We start from the raw sequence: 18,699 nt of genomic DNA, 5'->3' as shown, positions 1-18,699 counted from the left end.
TAAAATGTAGATTGGGGGGAGGGGTATAAAAATTGGTGTAGGAAATCTTGCTCTTTAAATTTTCTTCTAAACGGTATATTTTAAAAATAGCAATAAAACAGCCTTATTTTGACGTAAATTTTAAATAAAACTGTGATTTCCAGAACGATCAGGTACAGTTTCCTTTCTTTTTTGCTCCTGAAAAAAGAGGGACATGTGTCTGATCGCTTTCGAAACCGGTAGGGTTTTATTCAGAATGTACACCAAACTAAAGTTGTCTTTTTTTGGGAAGAGAGGCTAGTTTTAAATTTTACCATTTCTCACTCATCACTTTACTTCTCTTCCATTTAAATGGTACATTCCCAACAGAGTGCCAATTGTAAGCGATTTTAACAAAAATAAATGCTGCAACACTTGTTTGATTTTTGAACTCACGAGCAATCTGGCTGCAGAAAAGAAAAGAAGGCTGTTTTCTAGCCTTTTCAATCATTATATATATATTTTCCTCCTCTTCCTTCTTTCACGTGCTTTGTTTATTTGTGAAACATAAAGCATTTTAATGGAACATTTAAAATAATTTTATATCCTTTTAAGTAACTCGTTTTTATGTTTCAAAACAAAGATAAACACATACGACTTTTCAAAACTGCGTTGTTATCAGTACTGTATATTTGGTATACCTTTTTGCATTGGTAAAATAATTTGGATTTAAAATGAATTTATATATATTAAGTAATTCCACTTAATTGATAATATAAACTGATCCCTTCCGTAAAGAAACAAACTATATGTGGCACTTACTGTATTTTTGCATTTGTGTATTTATTTTGGAAATTAAATTTTTAACCCTGCTGTGATTTTATATGGTAGTGCATTTCGTCTAATAGTGATTATTTTTATTTGCAGAAGAAATCTCTGGAATTTTTGTTAAAAGTATTGCTAAAGGAAGTGCAGCTGATATGTGCGGTCAAATACGAGTAAATGATCAAATAATTGAGGTATGTTTACTAAATTACATGACATTTGTTTACACTGAATATGATCTTCTGTAAATCTACAAAATTTTCAATTATCAAATGCTTATTTTAGTGTCTGTTAAATTAGTTTTTAAATTTTTATACTTTAGATTATTATCTTATAGAGTATTTTTGTATAATGAAATTAAGCCTTTTCTGGCTGAAATCTCAAAGAAAAATCATTGTACGGTGTTTAGGGAGTTGAATGTAAGCGTTATTTCAAATGAATTTATTGTAATGCTACTTGCAACTCGATGAAAAATTGGCCTTTATTTGGAAAATGATTCTTAACCTTTCTGTATATGGCACGTTTTGAATATTCATTCTAAGGGTGCACATTGTCGTTATCTGATGTTAAAAATTTTCGAAAGCACTTTTGAGGAATCTTAACTAAGCAAAAGTTTATCTAGGTGCGGTGAACCTTAATAACTTGGTCGTCTCCATCTCGTGGAATACTTTCGAGTTTATGGGAGATAGGATAAGTAAATAAATAATAAAAAAAATCTGAAGGCTTTCAGATTTTACATTACGTCCAAAGAGACTTTTTTAACCTTTTGTGTATTACCCTTATTTATTAAATATTCTTTGCACTTAAACCATAAAATTTAATTCAAGAGCAGTATCGCAAAAATAATTTTTAAATGAGCATATCTTTAGAATATCCGATACACAGTCTCGCGCGTAGTGGTTTTTATTTATTTATTTATTTATTTATTATTATGTACAGTTTTGCCATTGCTCGCTTTGAAATCGATGAGTTTGTTAATCAAAAATTCGTTGAAGTGTTACAAAATATGAAATAGATGATAAAGCAAATTTCAAATTCCAATTTAGGGCTTCCCGATGCCCATATTCTGTGGAAGATCACGTTATTCACGATGGCTCTAAGTGCCGTTGTTCTATCACAATGCGAGAAACATAGCTCTGCATTTATATGCAGATTCTTCATTATTTAATTTATTTAAATACTAGCAGCTACGCTTGCAGCCTTCGTCTGGCTTTTAAATGTACCGGAAAATTGCGTGAAGGGAACACCAAATGTTAAATTTAAAAACTGCGCAGAATTTTACTTTGCAAAACAACTTCATCAAAAAAAATATTTTTTCAAATGTATTACATATAACAAAATTACAATGAAATAAGCCCTTAATGCAAATATTATTTATCCTAATAAATAAATTAATCAACTTCGCGTTGCCTTCTCTCAACAAACGTCCAGTATCCAAGAGAAACATTAAATTTAAAAACTGCACAAATTTATCGCCCTCATTTTTTTTAAGTGGCAACAGTGCTAATTTTCAACAGTCAGCAATCCAGTAGTATGAAAGACACACAGATTCTTTCTTTTATTATATAGAGAGATAACATAGGGCGATAATATTTGGTGGCAATAATTTGAAAAGTGAACCGACATTTAAAGTTTTCAGCGTAAAATGCCAAAACGAAATTAATAGTCCTTTTGGCCAATAAATAAATAAAAGTCTGAAAACTTTCAGATTTTATACTGCTCCCAAAGGTGCATTTTTTTACGTCTTGTTACCTTTATTAAATAACATATTCTTCGCATTTAACCATAAAATTCAATTCAACAGCAATATCACAAAATATTTAAATGAGCATATCTTTAGATTTTCCAAGCTGGAGGTGTTTTTTTTTTTTTTTTTTTTTTTTTTTTTTTTTTAAATATATCTTATTGCTATTCTAGGTGAAATTGTTAGAACAGGATACGCATGTTTCAGCTGCTAGATGGAATTTTAAGAGTCGCACTGTCAATACAGTGTAGAAATATAGGAAACAGTTATTGAATGCATGGAAAAAAAAAACGGATTCAACATCGCAACAAGCAGTAAGCTTTCTCATTACTCTGTTGTTTCTCTCCTCGAAGCTCCAATATTCTAGGAGCAGGAGAAAAAGTTTCCAACTCAGATTCTTCAATTCTACTAAACATTGTGGTATACTAAACACGGTGGCATTTACTAGAATCTAATTAAAGGATTACATATGAAGAAGCACCCTCAGTCCAGTGTCATTATGGGTTGATTATGTTTTACAACTTGTTTAATGTTTTAACAAGTATTTTAATCTTTTATAAATTACATTTATTCTGCCATCCTGTCGAATGTTGAAACTGAATCTCTCCAACTTCCTACCTGTCCTTGATATTTTAACCCTAAAAAAAATATATTTTCTGCCCTGCACAAAAATAAATAAATAAATAAATAAAAAATTAAAAGATAAAAAGGAAAAGAAAATTTTTCGATAAATGAACCCAGAAAACATTGTTCGGAAACTTTTCTGTTGTCCTCTAACTCCACGCCAAATGTTATTTCTCAGCTAAATAAAGGGGGGAAGAGCTTCCTTTGTACACTTACATATTTTATGGGATAAAAGGATATTTGTTCTTCATAATCTTTTTCATGTTGAAAAACTTGATTAGTTGAAAACTGTTGTTAATTACCGAAATTTTTCTTCCTTTTTTGTTAAAAATTTAAACTGATTCCTTCTGCTGAAAATAATCCGTAAAATAATCAACTAGTCTTGTTGTGGTCAAGTTTAAAGTAAATACAGAACTGCCTGGATTTTCTTTACGTTCAAATAGTTTTCCATAGAATAAAGGTGTGCAAAAACCTTCCTACGGGTCGAATACGGCTCTTCAAATTCCTTAATTCGGTTCGTTATAAAATCCTCTGCAATGACGTTTTGGTCTCTTACCCGATTTTGTATACAGACTTTTGAAATCAGCAGCAGAAGCGCACATCTCTTGTTGTAGTGTCCAAGAAAGAGTTATCCGAGGGAGACAAAAATTGGAGGATGGGAAGATTATGTACAGAATAGAAAAGGATTAAAATTTCAGAACAACTGGGAATGAGTTATTTCAGAGTTACATACTTATAATGTGAAGAGCTTAATAAGGTGTTGACCCACCTCTAACCTGAATGTAAGCTGCCACATGGCGTGGCATAAACTGATAAAGCTCCTGGATGGTGTCCTGCAGTATTTCTTGCCAAATTTGCTCCAACTGTCAGGCTAGGTCATCAACATTCCCTGATAGATACAGTCTCCTTCCCATCATACCCAGGCATGCTTCATGCAAAAGAGATCTGGCAGGATAAGGAAGTGTTTGACAAGCTGTAATACAGTTCATAGCAACACATGCCGTATGTGATCAGGCGTTATCTTGCTGAAAAATAAAGCCAGAGTACTGCTAAAGGAAGGTAGCAAAACAGGTCTTGGAATGTCATCGGCGTACCGCTGTGCTGTAAATGTACCTCTAATGACGACCAAAGGCTATCAAGGTAAATAGCAACCCAGACCATAACTCCTGGATGAGGGCCTGTGTGACGCACAATGTGAAAGCAGGAACGGCACGCTGCTCTGGGCGTCTGCAAACACGTCTTCAATAATCGTCACGGCACAGTTGGAAGCGGGATTCGTCGCTAAAGACTATACGTTTCTAGTCAGCATCATTCCAACCTGATAGAGCCAAGCACCGCTGTAATCTGGCTCAACAGTGTGCAGGCGTGAGTGGTAAGTAGCGTAACGGTCGGTACGAGCGTAGATTTCGCTCTATCAGCCATCTGTGAATGTTCGGGGTGGACACTTGTGTACTAGTTTCACATCTGATGGTTTATGCAATGAATCGGGCGATGTGACAGCTGATCTGGCAATCACTATGTCCTTCCGATCTGTTGTAGCCTTAGGTCGACAGCTACCATCATGACGTTGAAATCTGTCATTGTCCACTCATTCTTGCGAGCATTTTCTAATCGCCGCATCGCTTCGACTCATATGAAGAGCGTTTCTCCGATTTGCCCAACCTGCCTCTTTCAATCCAATGATGTGATATCTTTCAAACTCTGACAGTTGCTCGTAATGAGCTCGAATCCTGTGGCGAAGCACTTTTTCAGTCGTTGAAAGGTATCGCAATGCAACAGAAATTTTTAAAAGTTCAAGAATAGCTCCTTATCTGCTGGTTGCGCAGTTCCGATGCGTTGGATATCGCACTATTCATTTATTGGATACCAAATTTTAAGTATTTGCATATTTGGTCAAAACATTTATGAATACGAAATTTCAAAGCAATCGGATGTTTCCTTCTTGGTGCGTCGATTTTTTTTCGTTATAGAGTGTATATGCTAAACTATCAGTCAATTTAAGTTGACAACACTAGATATGCTAGAAGCATGTGCATCTGCCGGAGAATGTAGTCCTGTCATTTCTACCAGCTTTAGTTTTTAAATTAAACAATGAAATATGAATATTTTTGAGATAAAAAGACATCACAAAAGGAAGCTTAGGAAAAAGATTACTTCACCTCTAAATTTTTTTTTTTTTTTTTTTTTTTTTTTTTTGAAAATGAAACGATATGCATGTCAGTCATTTGTTGACCAATAAGAACCCATTCATTTTTAGAGTATTTGCAATATTTTTTAATTGTAATTGCATTTTTTTTAATTTCTACGGAGGAGTTTTCCTCCCTTCTCATCATATTTTTTAAACAATAGGAATACCATATAAAACAAAATGCAGTTCAAGAATGAAACAACTTGGTAAATTACAAGTAGTAACTCTCTTATTCCATGTTCTACAGGTAAGGAGTGTTCCTACCTCAATACTCAATTCAAAACTTGGTTAGGATAAATTATTTATTAATATAGTATATACAGATTAATAATCAAATGAGTCCACATATATGACATCTAAAAGGAGAATAAGAATTATATCTAAATAAATGAAAATACTTGCAATTACCTACTGTTATCAGTTTAAAAAAATGCTGTTCTTGAATATCTTCTAAAATATGAAATAAGATTAATTAATCAGTTAAGCGAAGAAATTACCAAATAATCAATTAATTTCCAAAATTATTCTGATTAAATACTGGAACAAAGTCAATAGTTCTAAAATTCGTTCACTACTTCTAATGGATGTAATAGTTGTGTGGGTCTCTTCACCTGTCCTTTGGACGTTGTAATTAAACACAAACGAACATGATGAGTCTCGTAACCCAACATTGCTGGTCCGAAATTCACGCTTTCAATTTTTCTGCTGCCAAAATTATTCAAAAAACATCTTCCATTGGAGAACTGGATTTTCTAGAGGCATTTCACATTCAAAAAAAATCTTTCTGTTCTAGTTAACGATCCTAATTCTAATCCATCTTTGCCTTCGGCCTTTAAAGAAATTATGTTTTAGTTCTGGTTTCATCAACAGATGGTGCCACTAGCTTATCTCCTGTCCAGGCTTTCTTATCTTATCTAATTATTATATCCTATCTCATTCATTTGCGCTTTTGCAGCTGAGGATGATGGTTCGGTAAAACCATCGAAACTAGTCCTGTGAAAATTTGAAAATATAACGCTAATTTTTGTTGTTTGACTTCTGAATTAGTATAATGATTCTGTTTATAACTCTAATATCACCCCCAAGCATCCATAAGAGTTTGTACTTTGTTGACCCCTCTAAAAGATAGACGTTACCAACCTTTAATTCTTTACTAAGGTTGGGAGTGTTCGAACAGTGGGCTGTTCGTAAGTGAAGTAGAAGTTGTTCTTTCTATCTTTTCCATAGATGTTTCAGAAGTCTAGTTTGGTACACTTGTCTTTTCATCAGATTATTTCTACTTGAATTCTTGTCAATCAGCTCTATAAAATGAAGTGGATAATTATGATTTTTTTCATCCGAATTTGAAAAGGGGCACTTGTGTGAGAAGCCCTGTTTCTTTCAAGTGGTTGTAAGTTAAGGGTCTTTGATGCATTGTGCATTCGGCCTTTGTCAGAATAGTAAGCAACTCTTGGAAACTGAGTAGGGCTTTTCCAGGTATTATTCTCAAATAATCTTCCACAGGCTTTACTAAAACGTTTCTCCACCATGCGGCACATTCTATGATAAATTTCCAGCTTATCTTTCTGCAGGCAACAAAATCTTGAAATTTGGAATTTTTTTTTTTTTTTTTTTGAAAACGTTTTCAGATTTCTGTTTACCTTTTCAAAGGCTTTGTTTGAATAAATTGTGTGACAATGCCCGCATCTTAACAAATCATCTAAAGGACATCAAAAAATTTTCTGTTGACGTATTGAAGACCAGCTCCAATAACGGGATCTAATAACAGTGCCAAAAATGAAGTGCTGTGCTTACAGTTCAAGTAAAAAGACTTTTATACAATTTATCAGTTTCGAAATAAGATAGTTTCTAAGAATTTTCTTCACGAGCTGTCGGCCTAATGATATTCAGTATTCTTTTCGAAGGCTGGTCAAAGTGCCTGTAACTTCTTAATGCTTCAATTTAACAGTTCTGTAAATTTTGAATTTCGAGGAAAGAGACTACGATGTTTTTCTTCAGTAGTGAAATAAAAAATTGCAATCTCTTTCCAAAGCCTTAAGATTCCTTTATCGTCTAGGAAGGTGGAAAAGGAAAATATGTATGACTTCTTAGATACTTTTTATTTTAAAAGTATCATTTCTTAAATACTTTTTATCAGTCTCTAATGCAGAAATCTCTGCATTAAATGCTGCTGTTTGAATTCCTCGGATCCAAAATTCTTCTGCATCTTTAAGTTCTTCAGCTGAAGGATTGTTAAATTATAAGTTTCCCAGCCTTCAAAGTAAAGTGTTTAATCCAAGCTGTTATTTTTAATATTTTCATAAGACTGCTATACTTGAAAATATCAAATAATTTGTCCTTTTCCTATATGGTACATTTATATTGATGGGCACTAGCAAACTTCTTTCTGTATTCCAAATTTTCTTTTTCAGTAGTGACTACATTACTAGAGAACCAAAATTCTGAAAACTATGAAAGCCAGTGTGGTCCATGCCACCAAAGCTCTCAGTTTCTTAAGTTTCTAAATAGTAGTTTCTCGTGATATAAGGTCGGCAGGGTTATCTTTCCGAGGGCAATAATGTCCATTACTGCTTTCAGTTAATTTCATAAACACAAGTTTTAAATCTTTCATGGGATCCTCTAACCCAAAAAGGTCACTTTTGAATCATCCAATGAAAGGTGATTACTTTGCGTGTTAAACATTTTGCGATTTTATCGCTCAACCGGGCGGGTAAAAATGCGCCTTCGAGCTCCAATTTAAGAAGGGTAAGTGATTTCAGAGAAGCAACTCTACTTTTTGAGGCAACAAAAACTGAAAAGTTCTGTTGTTCAAAACTATTCTCAGATATACTGTGCATTCATAAGCTTTCAAACTAGCGTCAAAAAAACCTACGGTGTCTTTCTTGTTTCATATCTACATCTAATATTCCTCTAAATAGTAGCAGGGAATCCTAAGGTGGTTCGGCTCTTCAATTTCTTCATACGAGGCTTTCTATTTACAACTAAGATCAGATGGTACATCATCATCCCAGTCGATTTTAGCTGACCAGATTTCTTAAATCAAACATTTTATTCTAATAGTGAAAGAACCGTAGAATCCTACAGGATCAAAAATACGGCTTACGGATTGCAGCAAAAAATGTTTTGAGCTTATTGGCAAAGAAATGAAATTTGCTAAATGTTGAGTGTCAAAATAAAAATTATCATTTTCCATATTCCAGTAAATTCCTAACACTTTGATCGGGACAATTTCAGGAGGTTCCAAAAGTTTTTCTGATGACAAATTTTTTCAATTCTTTTGAATTAGTAGCTTCGTCAAAAATGTCCACTCTTTCTAAACGCTTACATTGCTTGTTCTAAATTTTGCTGACCACCAATTACATCATCAACATACAAACAGTTGTTTAGGATATATTTCTGAATATTTTTAAGTTGACGTTTAATAGTGGTAACAAACAGAAAGGGACCAATTTTACTCCCCCCCCAAAAAAAAGCTCTTGTAACTATCAAAGTTTTAATTTTTTTATTACTAGCCTAAGGATCATCTTTCTAAAAGAACCGTGTAACGTCCCTATCTTCTTTATTTGACTGTAGAAAAGCTTTTGTAATGTCAGCCATGAAGGCTGTCAAATTTTGCTGCATTTTATCAGCAAATTTAAAATATCAGGGATAAGTTCAGTCTAGTATATAAACAATCGTTTAAAGAACGTCTGTTTGGCTTATGAGCTGCAGCATCATAAAATGTTCTCAATCTTCATTCTTGTTGCTCTATTATTTCTGATGAGGTAAATAAAATAGGGTTTTATCATTTCAGTTGTCTTCTTGAACTGGTTCAGTAATATATTTTAATTCGTAATCTTTAAAAACCTCTTTATATCGAAGAAACAAAGGGTAGTCAATTTTAAATGTGCTATGTAATTTCTTAAAACTTTCAAGTGCAACATCATTATTGTCTTCAGTTAAATGTTTTGAATTTGGTTTCAACGGCAATCTTACTTGGTATGTTCCATTTCTGTACTTAATATCAAATTCGAAAGATTTCATAATTTCTAAATTAACAGTTTTGTCGTTTTTGCTGTCACTTTCTAAACTTAAATTTTTTAATTTCTGAAACTTTTGTAATTGATCTGATATCATGATTTTGTTTACTATTATTGTCACAATTAATAATTCACTAAAATCATTATTTAGTTTACCTTGCAAACACCACCCAAATAATGATTCTGTGACTACTACATTTTTTTTAAATTCTACCTGTAATTATCGAATACAAGAAATCTACTCCTTTGAGAATATCAATTTTGCCATTCTGTTTACATTAGTCAGCTAATTGTAAATATCTTAAAACTTCGTGTTCTTTAACAAAATTTAAATCTGTGGAGAAGCTGAAAATTATGTGACATTTTCTGTATTACAGACGCATTCTGCTTCTAGTATTTCATCATCTACACTAAGATTGGGATCTCTTAATTTTCTAGTTTTGCTTTGACAGCATTAAATGTCTTGTCTAGCGCAGTTTTATCTCCAAATGAATAAAGAGAAAGTAATTCTTTTCATATAGTCGGGAGATTCTTTTTACTAGATACGTACATCTTTAGGTATGAAAGTTCTCATTGAGCCATTATCAAAAAGAATTCTCAGATTTTCCTTTATTCCGAATTGAAGCAGAAGCAGTTAGAAATAAAACTTTATTAGATCCATTTTCATCAGGATTATATCACGAAACTGCGAAAGTAGCATTTGAATCCGACAAATTCTTTTCATCTCTATCATTATGTCTTTTCTGATGAAGTGAATAACAAATCGCTTTCGAATGTTTCATATTACAAAAACTGCATTTTACTTCTTACTTTCAATGCTTAATTCTTTGATTTCTATCCAGACACGAAAAACACCTGCCTTGATTTTTCAGAAGTCCTTTTTTCCTTTTCCAAACTTAAAATTTCGTATTCCACGTTGATTTTAGGGCCCACCAGTTACCGATCGCTGAACACTGGTAGTTCAGTCAGGGTTCAAATCCCGGCGAATGGGCGTTTTCGTGGTTTTTCTCCATGTGTAACCTGTATACCATCCAGTTTCCTTTAGAAAGCCCTCCACGAATGCATTCCCTCCTTAAGCAGATATCCCTCGAGTGCTTTGCCCAAACCATCGATTTGTGAGTTCCCTCGCCACAAAAGAGACGCGGAGAATCGACTGGCGCCATTAAATGTTCAACTGTCGACGGCTTATTTATTTTTAGTTTCGGTTTGAAATGTGGCATTATGGGCTTTTCTAATGGTGAGAACTTATCGCCGGAATTATAATTGATAGATGCCTTTCTCTACTGAGTATTTCGTTTCTCAAAAAAGGTACTTGTAATAAACATCTTAAATCCCGATCTTCATCTTCAGTTTTTCAGCTTTAAAGAAGAACGAATTCATTCGAAAGCAATTTCAAAATTAAAGGCTTTAAAATGTATCCATAGGAATCAATCTGTTTTTAATGATTCAAGATTTCTTATCTGCTCTTCTGTGTGGTCGAAAAGTTTCCTTAGTTCGTTTACATAATTAGGATTTCTTAAACAGATTGCCTCGCATGTTTCACCATACAACTAAACTAACAAACAAAGATATATTCGTAAAGATGTAATTTTCAAATCATAATTCTTAGGTAATTTCTGGCATATTGTTTAATATCCATACCCCAGGCTTCTTGCATAAAAATCTTCAAATTTTAGTTAATGATTTTAAAATCATTTACACGCTTTCAGTGATTTCTGATAGCTGAAATTCTTTCAACGGGGGAAAAAGAAGGGGAGGGAGGATAATCCTCCCCTTTTTTTTTCCCCGTTGTATTATTTCCTCTGTTTGAATCACTTATTTCCATCAAAATGGTATACGTAAAAAAAAAAAAAAAAAAAAAAAAAAATGGTATACGTTTAAAAAAAAAAAAAAAATAAAAAAAAAAATCGCATCAAATTTTCCTTTTTGAAAGGACGAGCCTCTATCTTTCGCTATGAAAATTCAGTGCAGTCAAATACAAATGAAATCAATGAGAATGAATGGAATGAACAACAAATGAAATCTGGATGTCCCAAAAGAAAGTATCTATTTTTTTAATTAGATACTTTTTAAAGAACTTAAGTATATTAATATTTATCATGTTTAAAGTGTGCTTAAAGTGTATTAAATTTTACTTTTGTATGTACAGTATGTTCTAAAACTTTATTTATTGGTTCAGATTTAAATTACCTATTTTGGTAAATATTTTTAAAAAATACTTTTTCCGCTAAATTTTGATTGCAAAAAGATACATTCATAAAAAAACAGCAATAACAATTAGGGAGGAAGAAATATTTGTAAATTTTATGTTCACAGGAATATAGCCAGCCTTGAATTTGGGGGGGGGGTGAGTTGCCGATTTGTTATAATAGAATTTTTCCAAAACAGGTTTCATTTTTTACGTAATAGAATGTACGATCGAAATTCAAAACTTTGCAAAATGAAATCGGCATTTCTTTTTGATTTTTCAACTAAAATTAATTGATTAATTAGTTAAAAGTTTGTTAACTTTTTTTAATTCATTGCAATATTATTAATATTTTTATTTTTTTTAATTCATTGCAATATTATTAATATTTTTATTTTTTTTAATTCATTGCAATATGTAGCATTAATATTTTTATATATAAGTGTTTCCATAATGTATACCGTAGCCTGCAGAATAAATGTTTCCATGACGTTTCTATTCGAATTAATACTCTGATGTTGGAATTCTGAAGGCAGATTTTAAGCTTTACACACGTAAACTTTTTTTATGATTTTACCGCCATATAATTTTTATTTGCGCTGAATACTGTAAAAATATATAGATATTTAAATATTAAGAATATATAGATAAAAGTATTTAAGGAAATTCAAAATTAATTTGAAAAGCTGTAATTCTCAGAACTTATTATTTTAGCTTGCAACAAATTGTTAATTTCTTAAGTTTTATAGTGAGAAACATTAAAAATCATAGTAAAATTTTACGTACACTATAAGAAATTTTTAAGATAATTCTACTTTTCTTTCGGATTGAAAATTATAAGTTAACCACTTGATCCACTATAGGTTAACCCCCCCCCCCCCCAAAAAAAAAGTTTTTTTTTTTTTTTTTTTTTTTTTTTTTTTAGGTGCTATGTAGTTTGTCAGCTATGAATGAACTCCGCACATACGTTTTCATTCATTGCAAACTGATAAAATCTGTGCACTGATCAACGTGCACTGGGTTTTGAAATTAGATTCATTAAGGTGCACTTTAATTTTTTATTGCTGTATACGAAAATTTTGATTTCTTGGACTTTATTTTAGTGTATGAAATGTGTAGATCGTGCAAAATAAGTATTTCGTTTGAAAAGTAATTTTTCGGGTTGGATCAATCTGTTTTTTATCCCAAAGGAGCGGAGACCCAAAGGGCTATTAATCTTAAAACGGCATTTTGCGTCGTTTCACTTTCTGCGTTGATTCACTTTTCAAACAGTTGCCGCCAAATATTATCGCCATGTATTATATTTCAAGAAACTAAATAATGAAGAATATGTATGAACGTTTCTCGCATTGTGAAAAAACAACGGTACCTGGATCCATCAGATTTTAAATAACATAATCCTCCAGCCGAACATGGGCATTTGGAAGCTCGAATTTTGAATTTCGAATTTGTATTATTAATTTGTTTTATTATTTATTTGAAATTTTGTAAGACTTTAACGAATTTTTGAATAACAATCTCAATGATTTCAAAGCGAGCAATGACAGCACTGTACGGGAAAATGCATTTTCATCCTCAGCGCGCGAGACTGTGTATCGGAAATTCTAAAGATATGTTGTTGTGCTGTTTTTAAATATTTTGTGAAATCGCTGTTGAATTGAATTTTATGTGTTGTAAGCGCGAAGAGCATAATATTTAATAAATAAGGGTAACACATAAAACGTTAAAAAAAAAAAAAAATCCGCTATTTCCGAACAAGTAAACAAATGATATGCGGGATTTTTTTTTTTTTTTTTTTTTTTTTTTTTTTTTTTTTTTTTAGTTCTTTGTAGTAGAAAAGCACATTCTACAAATTCTCTCCACGTTGGTTCCTGCACCAGCATTTTCGAGCTTCTCAGATAAAAGCGTTTCATCTGGAATCTTTTCAATAACTTTTTTAGCGAAGTAGAGAGCGCAAATTCCGAGATTTATTCAACTGAAAATTTAATTCTGTGTTCCCGCTCAAATCAAATCAGATCACGTCAAATATATTCTGCAAAAGGAAAGTTTTTTTTTTTTTTTTTTTTTATAAATTTATGTATGCAAACAAAAATTTAAAAACTTAATTACCTAATATTAAAAAAAGGGGGCTTTTTTTTTCGGTACATTTCTAACTTATACTTAATAGATTAAATATTAGTTAACTGTGTTTTATGCTATAAATCTATACTACAGTAACTTGCTCTATATTGTAATTTAATTTTTTTTAACTATAATTTAAAAGCATGTTTAATAAGCATGTTTAGTTATTTAAATAGATTGAATTTCGAGCAAAGTATATATGTATTATAAAGGACTTTTCATTTACTTAATTTCTTTGTTTCTTGTAGCTTTTAGACATCTAAATCTAAGCTTACAAGTTGCAAAAATTTTCAGATTTTAATTGTTCGTAAAACTTTTATCAATATTGATGCCGAATCAGTTCTGCTAGATTTTATTTATATTGTGTTTTAAATGTACTTATAACAGCAAAGGAAAAAGTGTAAATAATCGTAAGAATTTAATTTTATTAAAGAATCTATTAATTTTGATATATAATATGAAAAAGAAATTGTACTACAAAATTAATGAAGCACGACTTTCATATCTCGAAATATGTATTTTTACTTAAGCGAAGTAACTGTAGTAAATATGTTTATTATTGAAGAATTGAAAAATATAATATTGTTACGAAAAGTACAGGCGCGGTGAGATAGCTTCCCCGCAAAGCAGTTTTAGCATTGCCCTAAAATAGCGAGGAAGGCAGGGTTGCCACATTTGGCGATAAATCGCCCATTTGGCGACAAAATTGGCGATGTATCATAGACGGATGAAGAACCTTCTGGAACGAATTCTTACCGGTTTAGCCCAGAATGTTCTCGACCACAAGCCGAAATTTATATAAACCCTGCTGGTTCGCAGTCAGTCAGTTTGCTTCATCGAGTGTGCCTCGTCTAGTTAGTATCGAGTTGGTGTCTTGTCTAGCGAGTCAATCCCTGCAGAGTCGATCGATAGCCGGGCGGCGAGTGCCGAGTGGGTTGTTGAGTGCACCGAAATAGTCTCGTAGTGTATCGCGGTTAGTGCATCGTTGAGAGAGTGTGTTGAGCTCTAGAAACGACTGAACCGAAGAGTCGGGAGCTGTGTTCTGTGTGTCGTTGAGTACATCGCGAGTTGTAGCGTGGAGAGTGTCGAGAGTACATGGAGTTCCGAGAACGACCGAGCAGAGTCTGGAGCTGTGCTCTAGTGCTTTGCAGTGAAGCTGTCTCCACCGTGATAGCCTGATAACCTGGAGGCTGTGTCTCTGATCGAGTCAGCGTGTTTATAGTAGTTCATCGACGACTGTAAAAACGTGTTTTGAAGCTGTCCTGACAATAATGGCTAATAAAGTGTGCTTCAATATTTTATCAAGTGTCGTCATTATTCACTCTAGATCAACGAACCCCGTACGAACGTGAAGGAAGAAAATAACGTAACAACTGGTATCAGAAAAAAAAACGTAACGATATTTTAGCAAAAGAAAAATAGTCCTTTTAGTATAATAACATAGTCAATAGTTGACTGTGTAACAGCAGCATGTTACAGCTCTTATATTTAATGCTCTCCACGTATGTCTTAACAACTGAACGTTTTCCTGTAAATTTTAATAAAATGCAAGCGAATAAACAGTATAGTAATATACAAACTTTTTAATGATAGTATTGAAATGTAGTCTGTGATTTTACTTCGGTTTTGTTCAAGTGCTTTCAAATAAAAAGGAAATACGCCAAATTTGCATGATTTCGACAAAATGTTTTTTTCATACGTGGTAACACAAAATGATATGGTTATAAGACACATGTATATTTATTAACAATCTCTTTATAATAATTAATTTACTGGTTATTGCATATTAAAAAGTGAATAAATTCTGCATAATGTCACGAAGGCGTACCATGTTTATCAAATTAAAGTAATTAATGCCGTATTTCAAGAAAAATAGAAAATTAAATTTAAAAAAAATGAAAATTAAATTATTTGTATAAATCCTCGTAATATTTGTGATATGTTTTTTTACATTACGAATTCTTCGTCACGAATGGTGGTTAATTAACTACTGCTGTCAGCTAACTACTGAATGAAATATATAGGTATCGTTTTTTTAATGGCACATTCTATTCAGGTAGTTTAATAATATTCTGGATAATCCCCTTACTGCCAAGATGTACAGTAATTCAGCTAAGTGTGAGTTAAGTCATGTAATTCTGAAACTAAATTCAAATTCGAAGTTGTGAATAGGACAGCTTAAGATGAAAAATATTTCGCCTTATCGTTAGATTAATTCCCGATTCTCTTCCGTAATTTCCTCCGGGAGCCTTAAGTGACTAAAAGGAAAGGAAAGAAAAAAATCTTTTTTTTAATGAAAAAAAGCACTTTATGATCAGGCAAAAGTGCACAGATTATGCTATAAAATTTTTTTTTTTTAAAAATGTTAAAGAAATTTTATTTTCTAATTAAATAAGAAAATAATGTGTGATGTTAATGTAAAGTTATTTGAGTAGTTTTATTGGAAGTAATTTAGCACTTAACAGTTTAGGTGCTCAAGAGAAATTTTGTGTTGAATCTGTTGATTCAGGAATATCCCACAGTAAATGTCTGTCATCTGTGAACAAATCGTTTGACATCTGGTTGTTATTTCTCACTAAAGTATTTTAAAATAAAGGGTAGTTTTTTTTTTTTTTTTTTGGAGGGGGAGTGAAATGAGATGTGTTTTTAGATGCAAAGTGAGAAATCAGTTTTTATTTTAAAAAAATTAACTATCTGAGAGCTTTCAAATTTTACAAGGGACATTTTTTTCTCTGTTTACACACACATACACATTTTGAGAGCATTTGGGCCTCTGAGTTCAAAATATTTAAATATAGCATATCTTTAGAATTTCCAGTAGACAGTTTTGAATGCCCCTTTGGGCTAATAAAAAAAAAATCATGTTTTTAACGTAGCTCCCATTAACCTATTTAATTTTACTTACCCACTTAGTATCCTATTCACTTCCATGCCCAGCTGCCTTAAATTGTTATGATAAAAAAGAAAACATATATAATCATTTTCATAAGTGCAGCTAGTGTTACTTCCTGTGTCATTCTAATAATTAAGAGTTTCAATAGAGATGAAAAACTGCATTTATTGCTTTTAAACTGTTTAGTTTGTTAATCAGTACCAGATATTAAAACAAATTTCAGTAATAGACTATGAGTTAGTATTGTTGGTTTATTAGTAACAGACATACACTGGCATTGTGGAATAAAAATACATTTTATTTTGTGTAATGGCAACATATTTCTTTTAAATAGCTGAGAGTGATGATTAATACAGTCAAAAGTCTTTAATCCGGACTTGTCGGGACTTCGGCGATTCCTGATTATCGGTTTTTCCAGATTATAGATCATCAGTTTAAATCTGGTAAGATAGTATGCAGAAATTATAAAATTAAAAATATGAAACCGTAATTTAGGAAATAAAGAGCAATTAAGATCTAAAGGATATCAAAATTTACGAATAAAAGATTAATATTTATTTGTTTATTTTATTAAACATTTCTTTCAATGTGTGCATGTGTAAAGCATACATTACGCATAGTGAAAATTAGAAAATTGTAACCAGAAAACTATTTGGTGTGTATTCATGATATTTATAATGACGAGGAATTTCATTTAAATCATATCAAAGACGGAGTACATCGAGATGAAATACTACATTTAGTAAGGAATTACAAGCCGAACAAAATAAAAACATCTGTCCTGAAGATAATGATAGCGCTGACAGATCAACTTCCAGTTGATTGCGCGCCGTGACATCTCCCCCTCCGCAGAGCAGCGTGAAATTGATAAACAGATTTCGGGATGGTTAGAGAAACAAAGGATATGCCTTTATCCATTTTTTTGCAGCAATTCCACTTTTTGTTTGATATACATCGAAACATGCTTTCACTTTGTAGATCCTTTGGCAGCTCCAGAATCGGAAATTCTTTTTGACATAATTGAAAGTTCAAGCTTACTTTTATAAAATTGTTCTAACAGTCTGCAAAAAATAATAAGCGGGATCCAATTAGAAGATTAAGGAACAACTTAATCTGCAACATTAACTGAAATAGATAATTTTAGCTTAGCTTATACCGTCCTTTATACATTAAACGCGCATGCGTAAAGGTATTATGCGCTTGTGTGAACGCATATGCGCATGCGCAGAAAGTTTGTAGCTTTGAGCTCTGGATTATAGATCATTCCGGATTATGGACGTCCGGATTAACTGTATAGCACTCTTTCATGACTAATATGACACCAATAGCATATTTGACTGTATAGCACTCTTTCATGACTAATATGACACCAATAGCATTCAGCTGCAGTAAAATTGCGCAGAAATTTTGAAGCTTTGAGGTCCGGATTATGGACGTCCAGGTTAAAGGCTTTTGACTGTTCTCAGTATCCGAGTACTTTAATCTGAAGAAAACTGCAACTTACAAATGCCCATGGATTGCGGACAAGAAACCCCTGTTTCACGATTCTGGTTTAAAGTCAAGCCCTGGGCGAAGTCTTGCAAAATAGGATTGTCTGACCAAATAGTTATTGCAGAGGAATTGACTATAGGACACTGTGTTGCATTAAAACCATTTTAAGAGCTAATGGCCCAAGTTTCTTCTAATAGATGATAGTAACCAATGCCACTGGGCCATTTTAGTGAAAGAAACATTGAGAGCTAAAATATTGTTTGATATCATGCATTCCAGATATGAATTCTGTTGAGATTGCCTTGGGAAGTCTTAGGCAGTAAATTGTGTGCTATGTATATTGTATCTTATATTGAATTTTAATCTTCTGGGTTTAGCAGATTTTTAAATATTGAATTACTCATATATTTCATTTAGGTGGATGGTCGCCCTTTACACGGCTATACAAACCATGATGCTGTTGAAGTATTAAGAAGCACAGGAAAATCTGTTAAGTTACGTTTAGCGAGATATCTTCGTGGAGCAAAGTATCAGCAACTTCAACTGGCTATTGGTAATCTATAAGTTTAAATGCTACTGTGTTAAGATTATTCTGTTTATAACTTTAAATTTAATGCAAATATATTTATATCCAAATTTATCCCTACA

At 32.3% G+C, this 18,699-nt stretch overlaps 1 protein-coding gene across 11 annotated transcripts in view; it reads left to right on the top strand.

The window, feature by feature from the left end:
- LOC118192223 (multiple PDZ domain protein-like) overlaps positions 1-18,699 on the top strand; it is a 1,451,385-nt gene that overhangs the window by 747,732 nt on the left and 684,954 nt on the right. For all 11 annotated transcript variants that reach the window (XM_085818535.1, XM_085818539.1, XM_085818542.1 and 8 more), the window contains 2 exons: positions 886-977; positions 18,469-18,604. In XM_085818535.1, the coding sequence (XP_085674661.1) occupies positions 886-977; positions 18,469-18,604 (228 nt within the window). The remainder of the gene's footprint in view (positions 1-885; positions 978-18,468; positions 18,605-18,699) is intronic.

Source organism: Stegodyphus dumicola, chromosome 6, assembly GCF_044657685.1.
Source record: "Stegodyphus dumicola isolate Sdum_Otavi_A_Nest chromosome 6, ASM4465768v1".
Classification (NCBI taxonomy): domain Eukaryota; kingdom Metazoa; phylum Arthropoda; class Arachnida; order Araneae; family Eresidae; genus Stegodyphus; species Stegodyphus dumicola.
This window is presented reverse-complemented; position numbering and strand designations above follow the sequence as displayed.